Here is a 19163-nt window from a genome sequence, read left to right on the forward strand (position 1 = left end):
CCTGGGTGTGTGGCAAGTTTTAGTGGATGTAGGTCCAGCTTGACGGGTTCGCAAACCTTTATGAATACCCTTTGCCATCAGTTATGAGAATGATTTTGTTACCTGGGATAGAAGAAAGAACTTTGTCCATATGTTGTGTCTGCTGAAGCCCCTCGGAACTGTTTTTATTGATCAATCTAGACTACCGTTAGCCACACCTTTGCAGCTGAGTATCAGACTTGTGCAGGGTTGCTGGCAATTGCCTTATTTCCAGACGTTTGCATACTGTTTTTCTAAAAGGTTTTTAGATTTCAATAAACATGGTTATATGCATGCCAGTTAGTTTTAGTTCTGCCCCAGCTGTTGAGGTGTGAAACCAAGTGATACCCCTGGAATCTAATACAAGGTTTAAAAGAAATGTATGATTGCATTGCAGGCTTTGCAGCAAGGACATTAGCCCACATAATATTAAATGATGTTGTGACATTAAACGCTGAGTTGTTGTTGATACATGAATGATCATACTGGTTTGTGTCTATACCATTATGAATCTATAGAGACAAGTTAACATCAGAGTGCAGTAGATGCCACAGATACAGATGCATGCGATCCCACCATGAGAAAAACAAAGTGAATGACGACCTGTAGGCTGCAGAAAGTACATGCTCAGCAAACAAAAATATATTAACTGTCTTTAATATCAAAGGTAGTTCTTCTATTTGACTTATTTCACTTAAGTTTTACTGACATCAAGATAACCAAGACAAATCACAGTGCAATTCTAAAAAGAATAACTGTGTTGATAATTATGGTCATTTTTCTCAACAGAAATTTGCTTAATCCTTGAAAGATACTATGTCCCTTTTGCAGCCAACATCAAATTCTGTAGAACTTTGCAGGAATTATGAATATGTCAAATTTAAATGTTAGCAGTGTCCTAATATTCAAATTATGCAAGGAAACCCGTTTACTTGCTAGACTTCACTGTCAGACACTATTGAGTGACTGACTGGCTTTTTTCATCTTTGGTAATAACATACATAAAATGAGCTGTAAAGGGTACATGAGCATTTGTCTACATCAATAACCCACTTCTTGTAATGGCCAAAATTAAATTGATTGAATCTTTGCACAGCATAAAACGTACGACCATTCAGTAGAATGGTCTGAAATATCAGACTAGTGCTTACTGGCTCTATAGCTCCTAAGTTGATTTGACAACTAGTAATCATTATTTTCCCACTTAAAGACATTTTCAAGCCACCCCCCTTTTTTTCAGGGAAGTTCTAAATTAGTATTGTCTTTCAAATGCCATTGGAATTTAACCTTTTCATTTCTTTGGCCTGCAAATGGGACATAGTACCTTTAAGAACTCAAAGCAACAGAAAAACGAAAAAGAACAGGAAAAAAAAAAAAAGAAGTGGAAAAAGAGTCATGATATTTTTGTTCATAGCCTTGCTTACTGCTTAAAATCTTGCACTGTACTTGATAAAGTTAATTCAATTTCCATTCATTTTCACGTGAAACATATAAATGGCACCTTTAAAGAGAAGAAGATATTTGTTTTCCCACCCAAAAGTCAGTGTCATGGTTACTCAGAGTCACATACAAACTGAAGGCGAAAACAGATCTGAATCATCACTAAGACGTCACTATCAATATCTGGGAAGAGGCAATATGTCTGCCTGCAAGGTTTCTTCATCATGCCTCAAATAGTAGTCTTAACCTAACCTTCTGAGGACTCTTCCTTAGATTGGATTATTCTATTTCACTTTCTTTTTCTTTTTTTTCACAATGATTTCTTTTCAAATTATTCATAACAAATCTTTTACACCCTAGAGAACATTTAAATTTGTAGATATACGTGTACATAAACATTTTACATGCTGATACATGTACACATGAATTGAATGGCATTAGTTACAATACATGTACGTATTGAATATGACAGTTATGACCTAATAATTTTCCTTGTCATCCTGTTGACATCCACAGTCAAAGGAGTTGATTATTATTGCATTTGATACATGTATATTACATATCACAACTGGAAGTATGTAAGTGTTGTATGGTTGGCATTGAACATGAATATGAGGGTTGTTGTTGAATGATATAACTGAGCTTAGAGACAAAAAAGTACTTGCAATTGAGACTCATACTATTCTTGAACTTTATTGTTATCGTTTCTCACAAAGACAATAACAGAGCAAATTAAGTTTGATTAATGTTTTTTCTTAAAGGTCTAATTACCCCCCTCCTTATCTCTGAATAGAAAAGAACACACACAAAATATGATTTGGTGTTGGCCCCTTTCCTTTGGAACAAACAAATTAAACATCAATGTTGAAGGATTTCCCTTCAACGCATTTATACACTGAGAAATTGCTGTAGGAAGCTTTGGTTTAAGTCTAGCTGAGGTCATTTGAACTTGGTTTGAACAGGAATCAGTCATCTTGGATTGACAGGACTTCAAATGACTAAGAATGCCACTTTCACACATTCTACAATACAAGCAAGAAGACCTGCAAAAGAGATCAGCTTAGGTTAGGCTAGAGCAGTTGTATGGGAAGACAGGAATTTTAATCCAATGGAAAGGAAATTAGGCAAGACTTGGATACTCTCAATGACAGATAGCTGTACCAGAAGTATGTCAGAAAGAAACTCATCTTCATTCTTTGGCCCGTTTCCTTAAACTTGAACTTAATACAAGCAAGGAGTTATTGGATACAAGTATACTCCAGGGCTGCTGTCATGTTGTATATCTTTCTCATTTTTTTAAATTTTCAAATTATTGATTCTAAGTAACTCTGTTAAAATGGAAAAGGTAGAGAATAGGAAGACATATGAAAACATTAAGAATTGCAAGGTTTACATACTTAATAATTTCAATTTAATTCAATTCCTTGAATTAGAATCCACAATTTTTTATTATTTTCAAGTACTTACAAAAAGTAGCGTGATAAGTTTAACACATTAATTATTGAAAATTCATCAAGTACTTGCAAGTAGTAAATACACAAGTAAAAAATGAGAAGCAACTGTAAATTAATTATTACAACTTCATCAAGTACACAAATGATGACATTACAAAAGGAAAAGCAATTAGTAAATTATTTGATAATTTCAAAAACTCAAGGGGAAGGCTTGCTTTTAAATATCACCAAGTGTACCTAATACTAACTGACTTCATTAGCTCTGCCTATAGTTTCATGATTTAAGTAGTTTGAAATCCATAATCCAAGTGGTATTGAATGGAAGGTTAGTGGATATTAAAGAATCCATCGTTTATTAGGAGGAGGAGGAAGAGAAGATATAATTGACTCGTCAGTTTCTATTGATAGGATGCCTTCAAGCGATATTAAAGAGGAGCCTGACAGACAGCTAAGTTAATTTGAATGAGGATCCCTTTCATTTTGCCTATAAATTTCATTTCCTTATTAGATACCCATGGCTTTATTAGTTTTTAGCGGGGGACACCTAGCCTTTTTTCATACCCAAGGAAACATCACACTGTAGAAATTTTGTTTGGCATGCAAACATGCAATTATTGCAGCATTTATGTTTACTGTACTATTATAATTGATATTACTGGATAGTTATTTCATAATATTTGAAAGTATTTCAGTTTATTTTGTATCAATATCAAGAGGTATTAATTGATGATATTAAACTATAAATTGCTTTGAAAAAACATGAATTTGAACCCAAAGAAGAACTAGAAATAAAAATAGAAATATTGTAATTACTTTGTGTTGATAATTTTGAATGAGATAGGGCATTTAAGGTGGTGTTGAACATTTTTTTTTTGTATGATGAAGCCAAACCAATTAAGGAAGCTAGAAGTTGATCTAAGTAAAAAGAATATCATTGGTGAATCCAAGGTATAGATCTCCTTGGTGAAGCCCTACCTTCAGTTATATCTTTCACATTTGGTGATCAGCCCATTGACCGTTAAGTGGTAAGGAAAACTGTGCCACAGATAATATCATTACATAACATATAGTGTAAAGACCTCTATTCAGGAATAGTGTCAATTCCGGCTCACTGATTTCTTGATACAATAGTTCTTATTATCAGAGTATAGTACACAGAGAACTTTCACTACTACACTGTATCATTAGATAGAGAGAGGACAATGTATTTTTTTTTTAAACGGAAATGTGAGAGATAAGAAAGATTATGCACCGATTAATTGCTTCATATGACTCTTTTATATACAGTATATATATCAAAAACAAATATATTCACAATTTCAGTGATCTTTAAACTATTTTCTTTCATGTCTTTTAAAGAAATACAATATTGTTTGCTCTGTTTCAGAGCAGTTGTTTTAATGTGAGCTATGTACAAATGATGCATGCTAATGTTATGTACAAATGATGCATGCTAATGTTATGTACAAATGATGCATGCTAATGAGTTCATTATACCAACCATCCACTCTAGAGTTGAGGCTGTGTGCATCTATTATACATGCATATACAGCCTCAACAAGAGCAGATAGATTGTATATAATGAACAAAAAAGACACGCATCATATATTGTATACAACGAAACTCCTAGATCCTTGTTATTTGATGTAAAAAAGTGTTCATTCTAGATTGCTTCATGCCTTTATCTATGTCAAATAAATCCCAAATTAGTAGGTTTAATTTCCTGGCCCCCTCACTCCGTGAACGGAGGGATACCATGCGTGTTCCCAAAACGTCCAGTAAAGGGGTATATTTCACGCACCAAAGTCCGGCTCGTAGTGCACAAAAATCTAACCCGTATTGACTTTACACACCGGACTTAGGGGGGTGTTTTCAAAAGGAGGGAACATGCTTGCGTAACTTAAATAACACTGTGTGGGGGGGGGCCGGGTTTAATTAAGCCTGCATACTGAATACAAGCGCAAGTACTCAGTCCTCAACATGCGTAAATGCACAGTGGTGTAAGCGCATCGCGTGGCTAGATTTTATAGGATAGAACTGGAAACTATTGCACACTTTTCCATGAAAAAACGTGTGATGATCTCAGTGAATGCCTCACCCTCTAATGCCTTTGACCAATCATTTGATTTGGATCTAGGAGTGAATTGTTAAACATTGAATTTAACTTTGCCAACTGAAACCACTGAGGAATTGATATAAGAATCAGAGCTGACACCTTGGTCCAGCCTTGCAATCAAGATACAGATAATGATAATTAAAAAATTAAGAAACTGTTTTTGTAACTTGCATTCAACCTACAATTTGAAACATGCTTTGATGTTCATCAATCTCTTTGTTTTTCTTACTCCCGTCCTTGTTTGCATCCTATCCTTACAGCAAAATCTATCATCATTCAGCAAGGTCCATGTTGTCATTGGAAATGAAGCCTGTGATTTGGACTCCACTGTCTCGGCAATAACTCATGCATACCATCTGTCACAGGTAAGCTATCCTCTGATGTAACATTGAGTTTAAGTTAGACTTAGGACATCTTTTTGAAATGCTTGTTACAAAATGAACAAGCATTTCAATGATTTTATAACGAGCATTCAATAGGACATGATGTCTATCAAGGTTTGTGCTCATCCTATTGAGAATATGTGTTGATTTTTAACACACGTTTCAATGCCACTACCTTGCATCCATGTCCCATGGCATTGCTTATTGCTTCAAATGTTTCTTTTATTTGCTGTTCAGATGGCAAGACTGTTTGTTATGCAGTGTTGCTTAAGAATGGTCTATTAACTTCTAAAGGAAGGAGGGAAGGAGACAAGTCTTGATAGTTTGACTGGAACTATTGTCACCAAACAACATATTGTCTGTTAAGTGCCAGAAGAGTGTCTTGTATCGTCTGACGTGTAGGAGTGAAAGCTCTTTTGGCTCTCGGCTGGTGATATGTACACTACAGCTACATGTACACGTAACAGTATGTGAATTTTCTGCATAACTCAGAACATGCTTAACACACAAAATTACTTGGCATTTTTTATAGTAAAGCCTCCAAAGAGAAATATGTTTATATTTGATTCTTGGATCTTGGATTCTTTTCCTCCTAAATACTCCGAAGAAGAGTTTTGACTGGAGGTGGTGGAAAAATAAGAGAAAGAAGTACCGGTATTTGACTGGAGGTGGTGGAAAAATAAGAGAAAGAAGTACCGGTATTTGTTTTGTGAATTTCATTACAGAGACTTAGATATTTTCAGAGGAGCAAAAATATCTCTGAAAAAAAGATATCCCTGAAGCCAGAAGTGATACAGAGGATTCATGCAAATAAGTTTATGGGACTTTAATACAGTTAAGTAGAAGGCATTGAAACATGAGCTCTATTTTTAATGATGAGCCACGAGAGAACTTGCAAACTGTTTTTAGTAGCAAACTATTTATTTGGATCAGGGTAAGGTTGCCATAGAGACAGTATGAGGAGCTCTCAAAGTAAATACAGATTTTGAGTGACAGCCATTGTTCATTCTACAATGACTCACTTCACTCTCACTGTTCAACGGGTCAGGCTCTCGAAAGGGAAATCTTCAAGGTACTTTTTAACTAATCTTTGGCTGTGACGCAAAATCTTTACAAAGTCTTGTTGAAAAAACTCAAACAATTTTTTAAAAGAATAACACCATCAACAACAATATCTACAACAAAATAAAAGAAACAAGTCAATATTACAAAAAAATTAAGTATTTGATTTTATAGTCATTTTGTAGAATGCTGCAAGAGGCTATTAAACAAACAACAAATGCATGAGGTAATTATGTATCTTTGAACATCGCACCAAACAATAAACATATTGCATGAGACTTTCCAACATGGACAAGATGGCTGTATGCCCTTTGGAATTGAGTTTGACTTTTCACTTGAAAGTACCTTTAAAGGTTATTCATGGTGTCACTGTCATTCTCCTGTTCAGCTTACAGTTCAGGAACTTCAGGCCTCTCTGAGAGTGTTTGGACAATTTAAAGGGGTAGAAACAAAATTGAACAAACAACCAAACAACAGCAACAACAACAGTAACAATAAATCAAATAGAGTTAGTTCCCCAATCTTGAAAAGTTCTTTTCTCTATACAAATGTTTGATTGTGAATGCAAGTAGTACAAAAATGCTTGGCAAACTTTGTGATACACGCTTCCTTCCGAACAAGTACAGTTCGTAGAAACACGGGACTGTTTTTCTATGAATAGCCAGTGTAATAATAGTTGAGACAATGCCAAATAAAATCTGCTCCTTAATACCCCTCATTTCCTGTCTGCGCGTTAAGAACCTCATCCATATCCTCTGCATATTAATGACAAGGAAGATTATATAGGAGACACTACCGTGACCTAAATGAGTATATTTTCTTTGTTTTGCTTTGTATGATACACATAATACACAATATCAAACCAACATGAATATTTACTTACTTTGGAGCAGGAAGGTGGTTCAAAACAGCATTGATGCCCTTCTAGCTCTGAACAAATGGTTTGTTGATGTTGTTTTGTTGTTCAAATTTACATCGTTTACACACAAACTTGTAGGTTAGAAGCCATGAAATGTTTAAGTGCCATAATATATACACATACAGGTCAATTAAATGTCATGACATGATAGATTACTAAATGTCTAATATTTGTTTTTTAATAAGCCATAGAGTTAAAGGAAACCTCACCCCAAGAAACAACTCAAGTTATTCTGAGATTGTTATTGTATTTTTGCCCATTAATCTACAAGATTCCCTACCAAAGTGTACATGTATGAGAAAGGCAAAAGGCAAGAATAATGTACAGTTTCTTAGCATGATATGGGTATTGCCATTTTCTTGATAACTTGACTACTTAAGCTATGGTCACAAACCAGAGCAGCGACCGACCGATCAGTAGCCTGCTCGGTCGCTGTTGGAATTTAGGCATCGCCCAGCGATTAGGTCGGTGCCCGGGCGGCGACCGCCCAGGCACCGAGCGTATTTTGGGCGGGGAGTGAAAAGTGAGCAGGTGCCGCCCAAATTTTAACTCCGCGCTAAAACTTCAGCGGCGACCGAGCGATGCCCTAAAAACGAGCAGTGCCTGGGCGGCCGCCGCTCGGTGGCCGGGCAGCCTCCGGGCAGAATTGGTTAAAAACTTGCCGCTCGGCCGCCGAGCAGGCTACTTTTGGGTAATGAGACCATAGCATAAGCGAAGTCGTTTATCAAGTGAATGTATTTAAATTCATGGATGATTGCTTCCTAGATGTGTGTGGTGATTACATTCATTCACCTGCCATTCTCCTTTGTACTATAATAGCCAAAACGCAACAAATAAGTTGGTGCTCTTCTAGGATGAAGGTTTCGCATTAAACTAAATAGATTTGTCAAATGCTATATTTAAGTATTTTTAAAGAAATGAGTTACAATTGTTTCCTTGTTATATATTTTTTTACCAAATATAATTTTGACTTTCTCTATGCTTTGATTTTCTCTCATTGAAAAGTAACGTTTTGTTATTGAATTAAACATTTCCATCTAAATTTTGGTGCGTGATACTTGTACAACTTCACCTGGTACGTCACATTTTCACAAAAATGGCTGCGCCCATGTCATGCTTTTGTAAGGAATATTATACATCTCATTTTTTAGATAACCTACACTTGTTCTTTGGGGTGAAGTTTCTTTTGATAAAGTTTTGAATAAAAATAATTGTAATGACTTCAAGTAAATCTTTGTGTACAGTTCTATATATGATGTTTCAAGTCATTGCAAGATATGAATGACTTGCTTGATCTCCTATATGACCTGATAAACATTTACAAGGGAGTATTATAAACATGCCATCATTTAAATGGTTGATGTTTTGTTCAATAAGGGGATATCTTTCTTGCTCTGTTGAACCTTTTGCAGGATTCTGACTCTGATGTAGAAGCCATCATACCTGTGCTCAACATCCCCCAAGATGAGGTACCATTGAGAACAGAAACCACTCACCTCCTACCACGATGTAACATCCAACTCACAGACCTGGTCTGCAAGGATGACATCGATCTCAAATCCATCCTAAACTTAACATTAACTCTCGTCGATCACAATGTACCTGCAGATAGTGACACCTGGTTAGACCAGTATGTTGTGGAGGTGATTGATCATCGTGTAAACAGTCGCCATGACGATGAGGATAGAGTAATCAGCATCACCAGGGAGATGGTCGGGTCATGTTGTACATTGGTAGCCAGACAGATCTTGGATAAACATCTGGAAATTTTGGATCACCAACTAGTCAAATTGCTACTCGGTGAGCTGCCATTGCTTATATCTTTTTTCAGTTTCACACTTTGCTTGCTTTCTGCGCCTCTCTGGCTCTGCATGGTTATTTGTTTGCTACATGTGCAATTGTGCACAACAGAATAGCTTTGTAAAATTACCCACTTCAGGTCTTGATTAAATTCCATGACAACTCCTTTAACATTGCTTTACTATAGATTAATCTTGCACTGGAAATAGTTATATAATATTGAAACATTTGTTATATCTATCCTATGATATATATATATATAATGTGGCAAAGAGGGATTATTTTCGTGGCATGTAAAGAGTAATCAGATCAGTGGGGTATTTTGCTGTTTCTGTAACCAAATTGTGGTTACTTTGGGGTTCAGCAGATGACTGAAATAGTTTTACATGAATGATGGTTGAGAGTTTGGAAGTATATGAGGCATTAAACAGGAAGGAAACAGGAAGTAATCATTGTCGGGATGACAACTACATTATAGTCAGTAGTCAGTCAAATCAAATCAGTATGGATGAACTTAATATTTCTATCTGAACATATTTAAAGCGTAGATAAAAGATGAATTATGTTAATCTATACAAGTATCAAAGCAATTTTGGCCAAATTTATTGTATATTTTCTTTGATATTGGGTACCAGGAACCATATTGCTGGACACCCTAAACCTGTCTGAAGCAGCAGGAAGGACCACACCTACAGATGAAGATGTTGTCACAAGACTGGGAAACCTTAGCCCAAGGATCAACCTACAGGAGCTCTTTAATGAAGTACAAGCAGCCAAGTTCAATATATCAGGTAAAAATTAATTCAACTTTTTAAACACCAATTCTCAAGTCAGTTTTATGCTAAATTCATATTGGCGTATTCAGTGGGATCCAATGGATTAAATATGTGATATGCTGATCTTGTGGACTTTAGAATTCATCTGTCATCTTGGCTTGATAAGAAAAATAAAATTATTACTTTCCATACATGTAGATTAATAAGTTACAAGAACTGTCAGTTCCATCTCTTAATGAGTCACCACTGTCACCACTAACCTGTGATTGAGTGACTTTCTATTATGTTATGATTATCAGTCATCATTATGAACAGGATAGACATTAAAGCAGTATGAAGAACATTGAAATATTAATTAAATGACCTGATGCAATGACCTTATATGCATTTAAATTAGTTGCATGATTTGTATACAAATTAATGTCAAGTTTTTATGACTACCATTAACAATGGTTTCAAGTCATAACAACACTTCTGTAGGACACAAATCATTATTTCCTGTCTCAATTTATAGCCATTATTAGCATCCAGCACTTATTATCAGCTAGATGAATTACGTTTTCAGTTGTAATTAATTAAAAATTTAATTGGCTAACTGTTGGGGGGAGGGGTGGGATTCTAATGCGTTGGGCTCTTTTCTGAAGTGATAATGGGGCTTTAATAGGAAATGCATTTCAAGGCATCTTTATTTCTTATCCAAATATGCATACGTGGATACATACATTTTGCATTAGGAGGTTACTAATTTTCTGTCCATATCGTACGGTAATGTTTCCTTGAGTGCTTGAGGTACTATACTTTATACATTGGTATGCAGTTTTAGTTTCATATGAAAAATTGTGAAAGTGTGAAGTATACCCTGACCTTTCCACGGACATAGAGTCTTGACGTTTTTGAGATCCTGTTTGAATGACTAAGTGACCACATCGTGTGGTTTATAGCAATAAATAGAACCAAGAGGCAGGCTGTCATGATACACCAGAAGGCCGGCAAGCTCTTTTTATGTATGTCTGTCTGTGTATGATCATACAGCCTCCGTATTTCAATTAATGCAAGTGGTTACAATGGAAATCAACCCTGAGTACACAATGCCAATGTTGTACTAAGAATAGAAATGCACTTCATGCTTGTGAGAGCCTGCTGTTGTTATAGTGATGACATTGCAACCCGATAAATGTTCAGATTGTCAGTGTCTATTTTGAGTAATCCTGACCCTTTTTCCATTCATACTTCTGTACATAAACACTACATATTAATATTCAGATTATGAATTATACAACTATATTTCAACATATATACAAAATGTATAGGCCTACAGACTACACATACATTGGAATGATGAATTATGCACATGTTTAGCAAGCAACAGACCTCTGTTTTAAATGATATCTGATAAAGGTATTAAAAAGAAATTGTGGCATATTTCACTAAATGGCCAGAGAGAAGAACAACAATAAGAGCTCTCTGCCAAAATGGTTTCTATAATCATCGTTAACAGGTACAATGTGTAAAAGCGGGTCTAATGCATCATTGTATTTGTACATGAAGGTTTGCATGTAACCTTGTAGCCGTCATTACCACTTCAAACAGTCGTCTAATTGATGGAATATGATCAGATGCTAATGTTAATCTGCGTACTTGGCATTTGATGCTTACTAAGTTAAAGACCAGTGGTAGTCTACTGTATGCTTCATGCATCATTAGACAGTAAATATCATACTACATTGTGTATAGCATTAGTAGGGGGTCGATATGTGTGTTGCTTCCTGACAGTAATTCATGTTTGGTGTACCGATGGCTTACAGTTGAACTACTAGCCGCATTGAGATTTGAAAAAATGAAAAATAAAAAACGAGAGTGGTTCTAAACTTCTAGTTACCGGTAAATAATAAAAAATAAAGTACTTGTAGGCCTTTTCTGTTGATAATCCTCACTTATCAATAATCAAACATCATCTGGTAGTTATTATGAGTGTACAGTTTTCCCTTGTCTACGCCACTAGCATGTGCTTTTCATGGAAAGGAGACTAGAAGGATGGAGGCCAAGGACATTCATTTGTAATTAGAAGATCGATGAGGCCTGAGGCTGAGAAAGAAAAAAACAAACGTCTGTCTCCTGATCCCACACACTGAAATCATATCTTGTTTGTGAACATTATAATTAATAAGGGGTACAGTAATGAGAGTATATTGGACTTTCCATCTCAGGAATGAAATAAGTATTTTGTAAAATAATGGAGTTATTGAATATGATGTCAATGCTGCCTACCAAATATACATGTAAAGGATTACAGCTTTAGCCATTATGTCTCAAATTTATTTGTATGACAACATTATTTTGGTTAGAAATAGAAATCATACTATACATCTAAAGTGATATGATTAAAAATATTTTATTTCTCTAGGTGTTTCTATGCACCATGTATATTCATGACAGAAAGAGATAATCATTATTTTAGAACAAAACTTTAGTTTACTGTTTCTCAAAGTTTTGTTTTTGTCACTGCTGCTGCAATTTGGAACAGTATTGATTGCTTCCCAGAAATGTGTGATATATATTGTGATACAAAATTGAGGAAAAATCATTAATTTCAGGGATCGTAAATCTGCTGTTGCTGAATCAGAAATTGAGCTCTGGCCAAATGAACAAAAGAAAATAATTATCAATCTGTTGATAAAATATGAATCATGTCATATGTACAGTGTACCAGATTTTACTGATGAATACACTGTAGATGTTGTTTTTACTCTTTTAATTCATCAAGAAGAATGATAACATAATTTAATGAATGATGTATGATGCTGTGCAGTGTATATTATGTACACTGTAGATATATTTTGCAGATTGTAGATGGTCAAAGTGATAAGTCCAATCTTTTTCATTGTTTAGGAGAAATATGAAGTATTTGCTTCTAACCAAAGATCTAATGATAGTCTGTTATGTAAGATTATAAAAAAACATGTAGCTCTTGTTTTTGCCTGACAAAAATAGAAACAGATGTCAGATATAAACATGTGTGTGCAAAGAGTAATGAATTTTCTTACAATAAGTAATTAAACAGTTTTAATAGTTGCTGCTAACTTTGAGTGTATCCTTAGTGGATAATGTTGAAAGGAACAGCCAATGCACTGTTTCTATTTTTTTTTCTCTCTCCCTGTAATTTGCCCCTCTTTACCGTACACATGTACATGTACTTCTTGCTCTTACCACCCCCCCCCCTGCCCCTGACCAATCTGTTCACCTCTTCCTCTCTCATTAACCTATATTCTATTATTTTGTTGCATGTATTACATCATGTTATCAGTTTAAACACTCTCAACTTACTCTTTAAATCGACCATTGAAATTTAGTTGGCAAACATTTTTTGAAGACATCACAAGTCTCCACTTCACATCCTTGATTTTCCGTTTTTAATAGAAAATAATAATAGGTAAATGTAAGTTCAGCTGAGTACCTGTGTTTGGATAATAAAATTGTAATTTTATTGTCATCTCAAATCGAAACTGCATTTTATTAAAGTAAAATATGTTATTCTTCCAAGGACTCAGCTACCCAAGGACTGATAGTGTAACAAAGCCAAGTCACGATGAAGGTCATTCTAAAAATGAGCATGGAATAAAAAGGAAATACATGTAATGAGTCAACATCTCATTATGTTAATGTTTAGACTATTGTTTGTTGGACTCTATTTACTTTTCAACCCCTGCACAAGGTAAACAAAGGGCATGCCAGACAGGCTGTTGTCACTGAAAACACACCAACTCATCTAGTTTTATGAATCACTGTTTTCTGATAATAGCATAACAAATATACAAAATGACTGAAGAGGAAACTCCCTTTTTTTTTTTTTTTTCCTTTCATACAATGATGGCTTTTTTTAAAATGTGGGACAAGGATATATTGTCAATGTTATCTTATTCTGCATAGTGTTTCTTTTGTGTGATGCCTTTATATAGGCCAACATGTTATGTGCATTATACATTTTGAGCTGAAATTCAGGAAGTAATGAGTAAGAAAAACTTTTGCCACAGAAACAGAAAAACCACTGTCCATAAACCTTGGAGATTATACATATTGAAATCATTATCCGATATGATTAGAAATGAATCATTTGATGATCCTGAAAACTGTCAGTATACCGGGGTAACAGGAATTGCTATGAAAACCAAGATAAGGGAATCTAATTTCCAGGTATGTGACACATGGCATAATATGCAACAGCTGATAAAAGGTGAGGGCTGCTGGATGAAGTCGTTGAGAAAAATATAATTATATAAAAAAAGATTTGCAAGCAGAGTGTACATACATGTAAATGGTCTAAATAAAGCAAGTGGCGTCATTTCAAAAGCACAGCCTTTTTATTGTCACGCCCATTGAGACACCTGTTCTAATTGACACCATGCATTCATGGACAATGAACTAGCTCATTCTGTTGCGCAGCAGTGCTCAGTTATTGAAGCAAGCCTATCATACTGTACATGTAGCAGAGGAAGCTAAATAGATGGGAGTGCTTTCCTTTTGAGGTTTAATGCAGATTTGAAAGAAAGAAAAACAAAAATTGAAATTCTCTACATTTCATTTAATTGCCCATTATGAATAACATACTGTGACGAAATGGCACTTTAAGTAGGCCCTCTTACGAGGGTAGAAGAACAACTATTATTCTATTTCCATTAAACCCATTTACCCTCAAACATCCACTCTACTACTCATATCTCTAATGGGCATAAACCCGAGGGAGAGTAGAGGGTTAAATAATCTCTTTTAACTTCACTGACAAATTCCAGACAATGAAAGCCTGTGCCTATTTCTAGTAACCCCTTTCATGCCACACAGCCCTGCTCCCAGCCTCAGGTCATGTAATATTGTAGTATAAGCAAGGGATGGGTTAAAGTATACTATTATAGTCGAAGGGATCTTAAGACAAGGAAGGCTGTGACGAGGTCCGGCCTAATTACACTATTTTCAGCCCTGTTGTTTATATAGGAGAGATTAGTTGCACTCGCTTAGTACAGCTCCTTATGGGAAAGTCATACTAAAATGTATATAATATGTAATAGGCAGAAGTAACTCTTTTGCAAACCTGATGTATTCTCATGCTTTGGAGGATATAGGGGCTTGCTGGAAAGGTATAAATAAGGTAGAATTTTAGCTAAGAAGTTAGTTAGACACTCAGAAGCAGAAAGGAGGAGAACCGAGCCATATCTAAAATAATCGCAGAGACTGAGAAGCCAGGCATCCCAACTTAACTAGGTACAAGCTATACCATCTCGGGGATGAGGGGGGAGACGGCGGATCTGGATGCAGCGGCCCAATCTAGTCAACACCTACAGTGAAGCTTTACACCTTGGTTCGGTATGCAATGTGCAGGGAGGAGTCCGCGGGGTACCTGCCTGCAGAGTAAATCTCGCAGTTCAGTTCCCTCGTTGTGTCTCTATAACGAAAACCTGTCATTCCTACTGTTCGGCCTCGGTGTTCGCTAACTGTACCCGTGTTGATGTTGACGTTGGTTGCCACTGTCGCCGGTCATCCTCCCAGTCTCCTCCCTCTCCCGTTATGGGTACGCAGGCCCCCCCCCCCCCAATCTCCAAAAAGGGTTAAGCCGGGGTCCAAATAAACTTAGTGAATATAAAGGGAGGCTACACCGTGGTCCAATCGGCAGGTGATGAACAGGGGAGATCGACCATGGGGTATCTGACTGCAGAGTAAATCTCGCGGTATCAGTTCCCTGTCTCTCATACCTGTCATCCCTCCTTGGCCTCGGTGTTTGCTCAGTTGTATATATACCACATAGAATACATAGGGGCATAGTTAGGGAAACGTTACTCAAGCTAAACCGGGGCGTGTAGCTTACACTCATAGGGTGAGGATGGTGTGCAGAGAGAGGCTTAAGAGGAAACTTGTTTGCAGAGTTGAGCTCGCATATAACAGTTCCCCTTCCTTCTCCCCTGCTTACTCCTTTCTCTGTGGTGTTTGTTGAACCGCCCCAGTCGACAAAGAGTAATTAGAGACTATAGGGACCTTATCTAAATTACACAAGGGTTAAGCTTTCATTCGGGAGTTGGGGTACTATGAACTAATTAATGCAGGGTATAGCTTGTTTACAGAGTAAAGCTCGTATAACAGTCCCCCCTAGCTTCTGGTTCACCTCGTCCCCTCCCCTCTATGTTTATTTCCCAGTCTCAATCAAAGGGATTAGTAAGGATTAGTGACAGTTATATACTGTTTTGGGTCAAGGGTTATATAGTCCACAACATGGGGTGCCTGTGCTTACTCCAGTTCTCTCAGTATGCTTTTATCACTTTTCGAACTTAGGATCTTAATGTAGCGGGCACTGCGATGCCCATGAATTAATAAGTTGTATTGAAGATGTTATGTTATTATATGTGTTAGTATATAGCGATGGATATAAAAGTTGGATGTATGCATTACACAAATAAAAGGGAAGCTTTTAGGCTCCAATCTATAGTTGCACCGTAAATCTGGCTCTCAGTACCCTCATTGCAGAGTAATATATCAAGTCGTGTATAGTTCAATAATCTCCGGCCCACTGTTGCTTTACGGACCGCTCGCTACCACGAAAAGGAGAGAGGAAGTGTGTGAGAAGAGAGACATGAGAACGAGGGAACGAGATGGGGCACAGTATTAAAACTAACCCCAGTGACTTTACCACAAAATAAGACTGCCCTCTCATGTCCCAAATCAACATCTTCACCACCCAGTCTCACACATAACCCCCAACCCGTTTTCCGCCACATTGGTGGCAGCGGTGGGATGAGATTAACGAACAATCATTATTCGCGACTAGATACTGGAGAGCTGAGCTGACAGGGCAGAGTCAACTTGATACTGGAGAGCTGAGCTGACAGGGCAGAGTCAACTAGATACTGCTGGGCTGACAGGGCAGAGTCAAGCAAGTGGCTGAGGAGAGCTGACAGAGCAGGGTCAAGCAGGTAGCAGAGCTGGGCTGACAGAGCAGGGTCAAGCAGGTAGCAGAGCTGACGGAGCTGAGTTTACGGAGCAGAGCTGAGCTGCAGGGCTGGACTGGACTGGTGGCAGAAAGCGAGGCCGAGAGCTAAGAACTATAGCAGGCGGCAAACCAGTGTCAGAAAGCAGGGCCGAGGGCTAAGAACTATAGCAGGCGGCAAAGCAGTGTCAGCAGGGCCGAGGGCTAAGAACTATAGCAGGCGGCAAATCAGTGTCAGAAAGCAGGGCCGAGGGCTAAGAACTATATAGCAGGCGGCAAACAGTGTCAGAAGGCAGGGCCGAGGGCTAAGAACTATAGCAGGCGGCAAACAAGTGTCAGAAGGCAGAGCCGAGGGCTAAGAACTATAGCAGGCGGCAAACAAGTGTCAGAAGGCAGAGCCGAGGGCTAAGAACTATAGCAGGCGGCAAATAAGTGTCAGAAGGCAGAGCCGAGGGCTAAGAACTATAGCAGGCGGCAAATCGGGGTCGAAACGAACATTACTCCAAACTAGGAGTAGCGGTGCTTGACGGAAGGGGAAATGGCATCTCAAAGGCAGCAGCAACCAGAGGAAGTGCCCAGTTCAGGGGAAGAGGACAGGAGCAGTGAGGTGGACTTTCCAGGAGCCACACAGCCTGCCAGAGTCCAATCCGAACAGGTGCCTGGCGGTGATGACAAAAGGGAGATATCATCAGATACAGATGTGGAGCTATCACCGGATGAAGAGGCGCCAGAAAACAAGGGGGCGACGAGAACGGACACAGGAGCGACGGTGGTCCAGGGCCCATGGCCGCTAAGGCGAAGTGAACGACGGAGGGCGCTACAACCCGAGGGTGGTTCCATGCGGAGAACGGGGTTCCAACCAGATCGGTTCGATGGGAGTAACCCGTGGAGAGACTACCGGGCACATTTTGAATCATGTGCACTCATCAATGCCTGGGATTCGAGACAGAAAGCCCAGTTTTTGGCGGCAAGTTTACGAGGCCCGGCTCAGGAAATCTTGGCAGACTTAGAACCACAGGCCCTACAAAACTACGGTTCCCTCTGCCGGAAACTGGAACAGAGGTTTGGGCCAGGGGAACAGGCGGAAACTTTTCTGACAGAGCTGAGGGCCCGGACAAGGAAATCAGGAGAAAACTTGCAAGAATTGGGACAGGCAGTACGGCGTCTTACCTCTTTGGCATACCCGGAACTGCAACGAGATGTGCATGAAAGACTAGCACGGGGACATTTTTCTGACGCAATCTCAGACCCGGAGATTAGGGCAGGGATCTTTCGCGCTCACCCAAAGAACTTAGATGAAGCCATCAGGGCAGCCATCGAGACAGAAGCATACCTTACGGCAGAGAGGCAGCGGCAAGGTATCAGGAAGCCCGCAACCAAATTCACAAGAAAAATTCAGGAAGTTATGGCAAACGAGAACACCTATGAGAGGACGCTGCCAACCCCTGAATGGGCCAAGGAGTTAGGGAAGCTGATGAGAGAACTGGCGGCCGAAAGGAGGGAACGTCTCCAAGCTGGTGGACCCGGACGAGGACGACAACAAGGGTCACCCTCCGTTTGCTTCTATTGTGGTCAAGAAGGACACTGGAAGAGGGACTGCCCGGTAAGGTCGGGAAACGGGAACGGGCCTTCCCAGCTGGCCAGGGGGAGGTCAGGGCCACCGGGCTATGGACATCAACAAGGGAAAACGTACTAGAACATTCGGGACAAAGATTATGTGAAACAAGGAAATCGAAAACGGACACTGGACATATGGGAGCATGTAACTTAAAGACAGAGCCGATGAAAGGGTTACATATCCCAGGAAAAGTAAATGGCATTGAGACAATGTTTCTGGTGGACACTGGGTCTACCGACACAGTGATCGCAGCGGAAACATTCTATCAGATCCCAAGGAATAGAAAACCCCAACTTGATGAGGTAGCCGTGACAGTGTGCCAGGCAGATGGCAGCGATCTTAAAGTATGGGGAGTGGCGGAGATGTGTCTGACCATAGGCAAAACCAACTTCCGCCATCCAGTAATGGTAGCCGGCTTGAGTAACACTGGGATTTTGGGGATGGATTTTCTGCTTGGAACGAATAGCAAACTCGATCTGCAAAATCTCCAGCTCCAACTCGGGGAGGAAACGATTGGCTGTACAGATGTGGACGCCGAGCCTTTCTGCAACATCATTGCGTCAGAGACAATTACCATCCCGGTAGGACACGAAGCGGTAATACCGGGCCG

General features: G+C 38.6%; 1 protein-coding gene across 4 annotated transcripts in view; it reads left to right on the forward strand.

The window, feature by feature from the left end:
* Window positions 1–19163, forward strand: part of LOC578539 — an 82942-nt gene that overhangs the window by 15003 nt on the left and 48776 nt on the right. For all 4 annotated transcript variants that reach the window (XM_030972144.1, XM_030972145.1, XM_030972147.1 and 1 more), the window contains exons 2-4: window positions 5289–5393; window positions 8805–9192; window positions 9828–9983. In XM_030972144.1, the coding sequence (XP_030828004.1) occupies window positions 5289–5393; window positions 8805–9192; window positions 9828–9983 (649 nt within the window). The remainder of the gene's footprint in view (window positions 1–5288; window positions 5394–8804; window positions 9193–9827; window positions 9984–19163) is intronic.

Source organism: Strongylocentrotus purpuratus, unplaced genomic scaffold, assembly GCF_000002235.5.
Source record: "Strongylocentrotus purpuratus isolate Spur 01 unplaced genomic scaffold, Spur_5.0 spur5_scaffold_6, whole genome shotgun sequence".
NCBI lineage: Eukaryota > Metazoa > Echinodermata > Echinoidea > Camarodonta > Strongylocentrotidae > Strongylocentrotus > Strongylocentrotus purpuratus.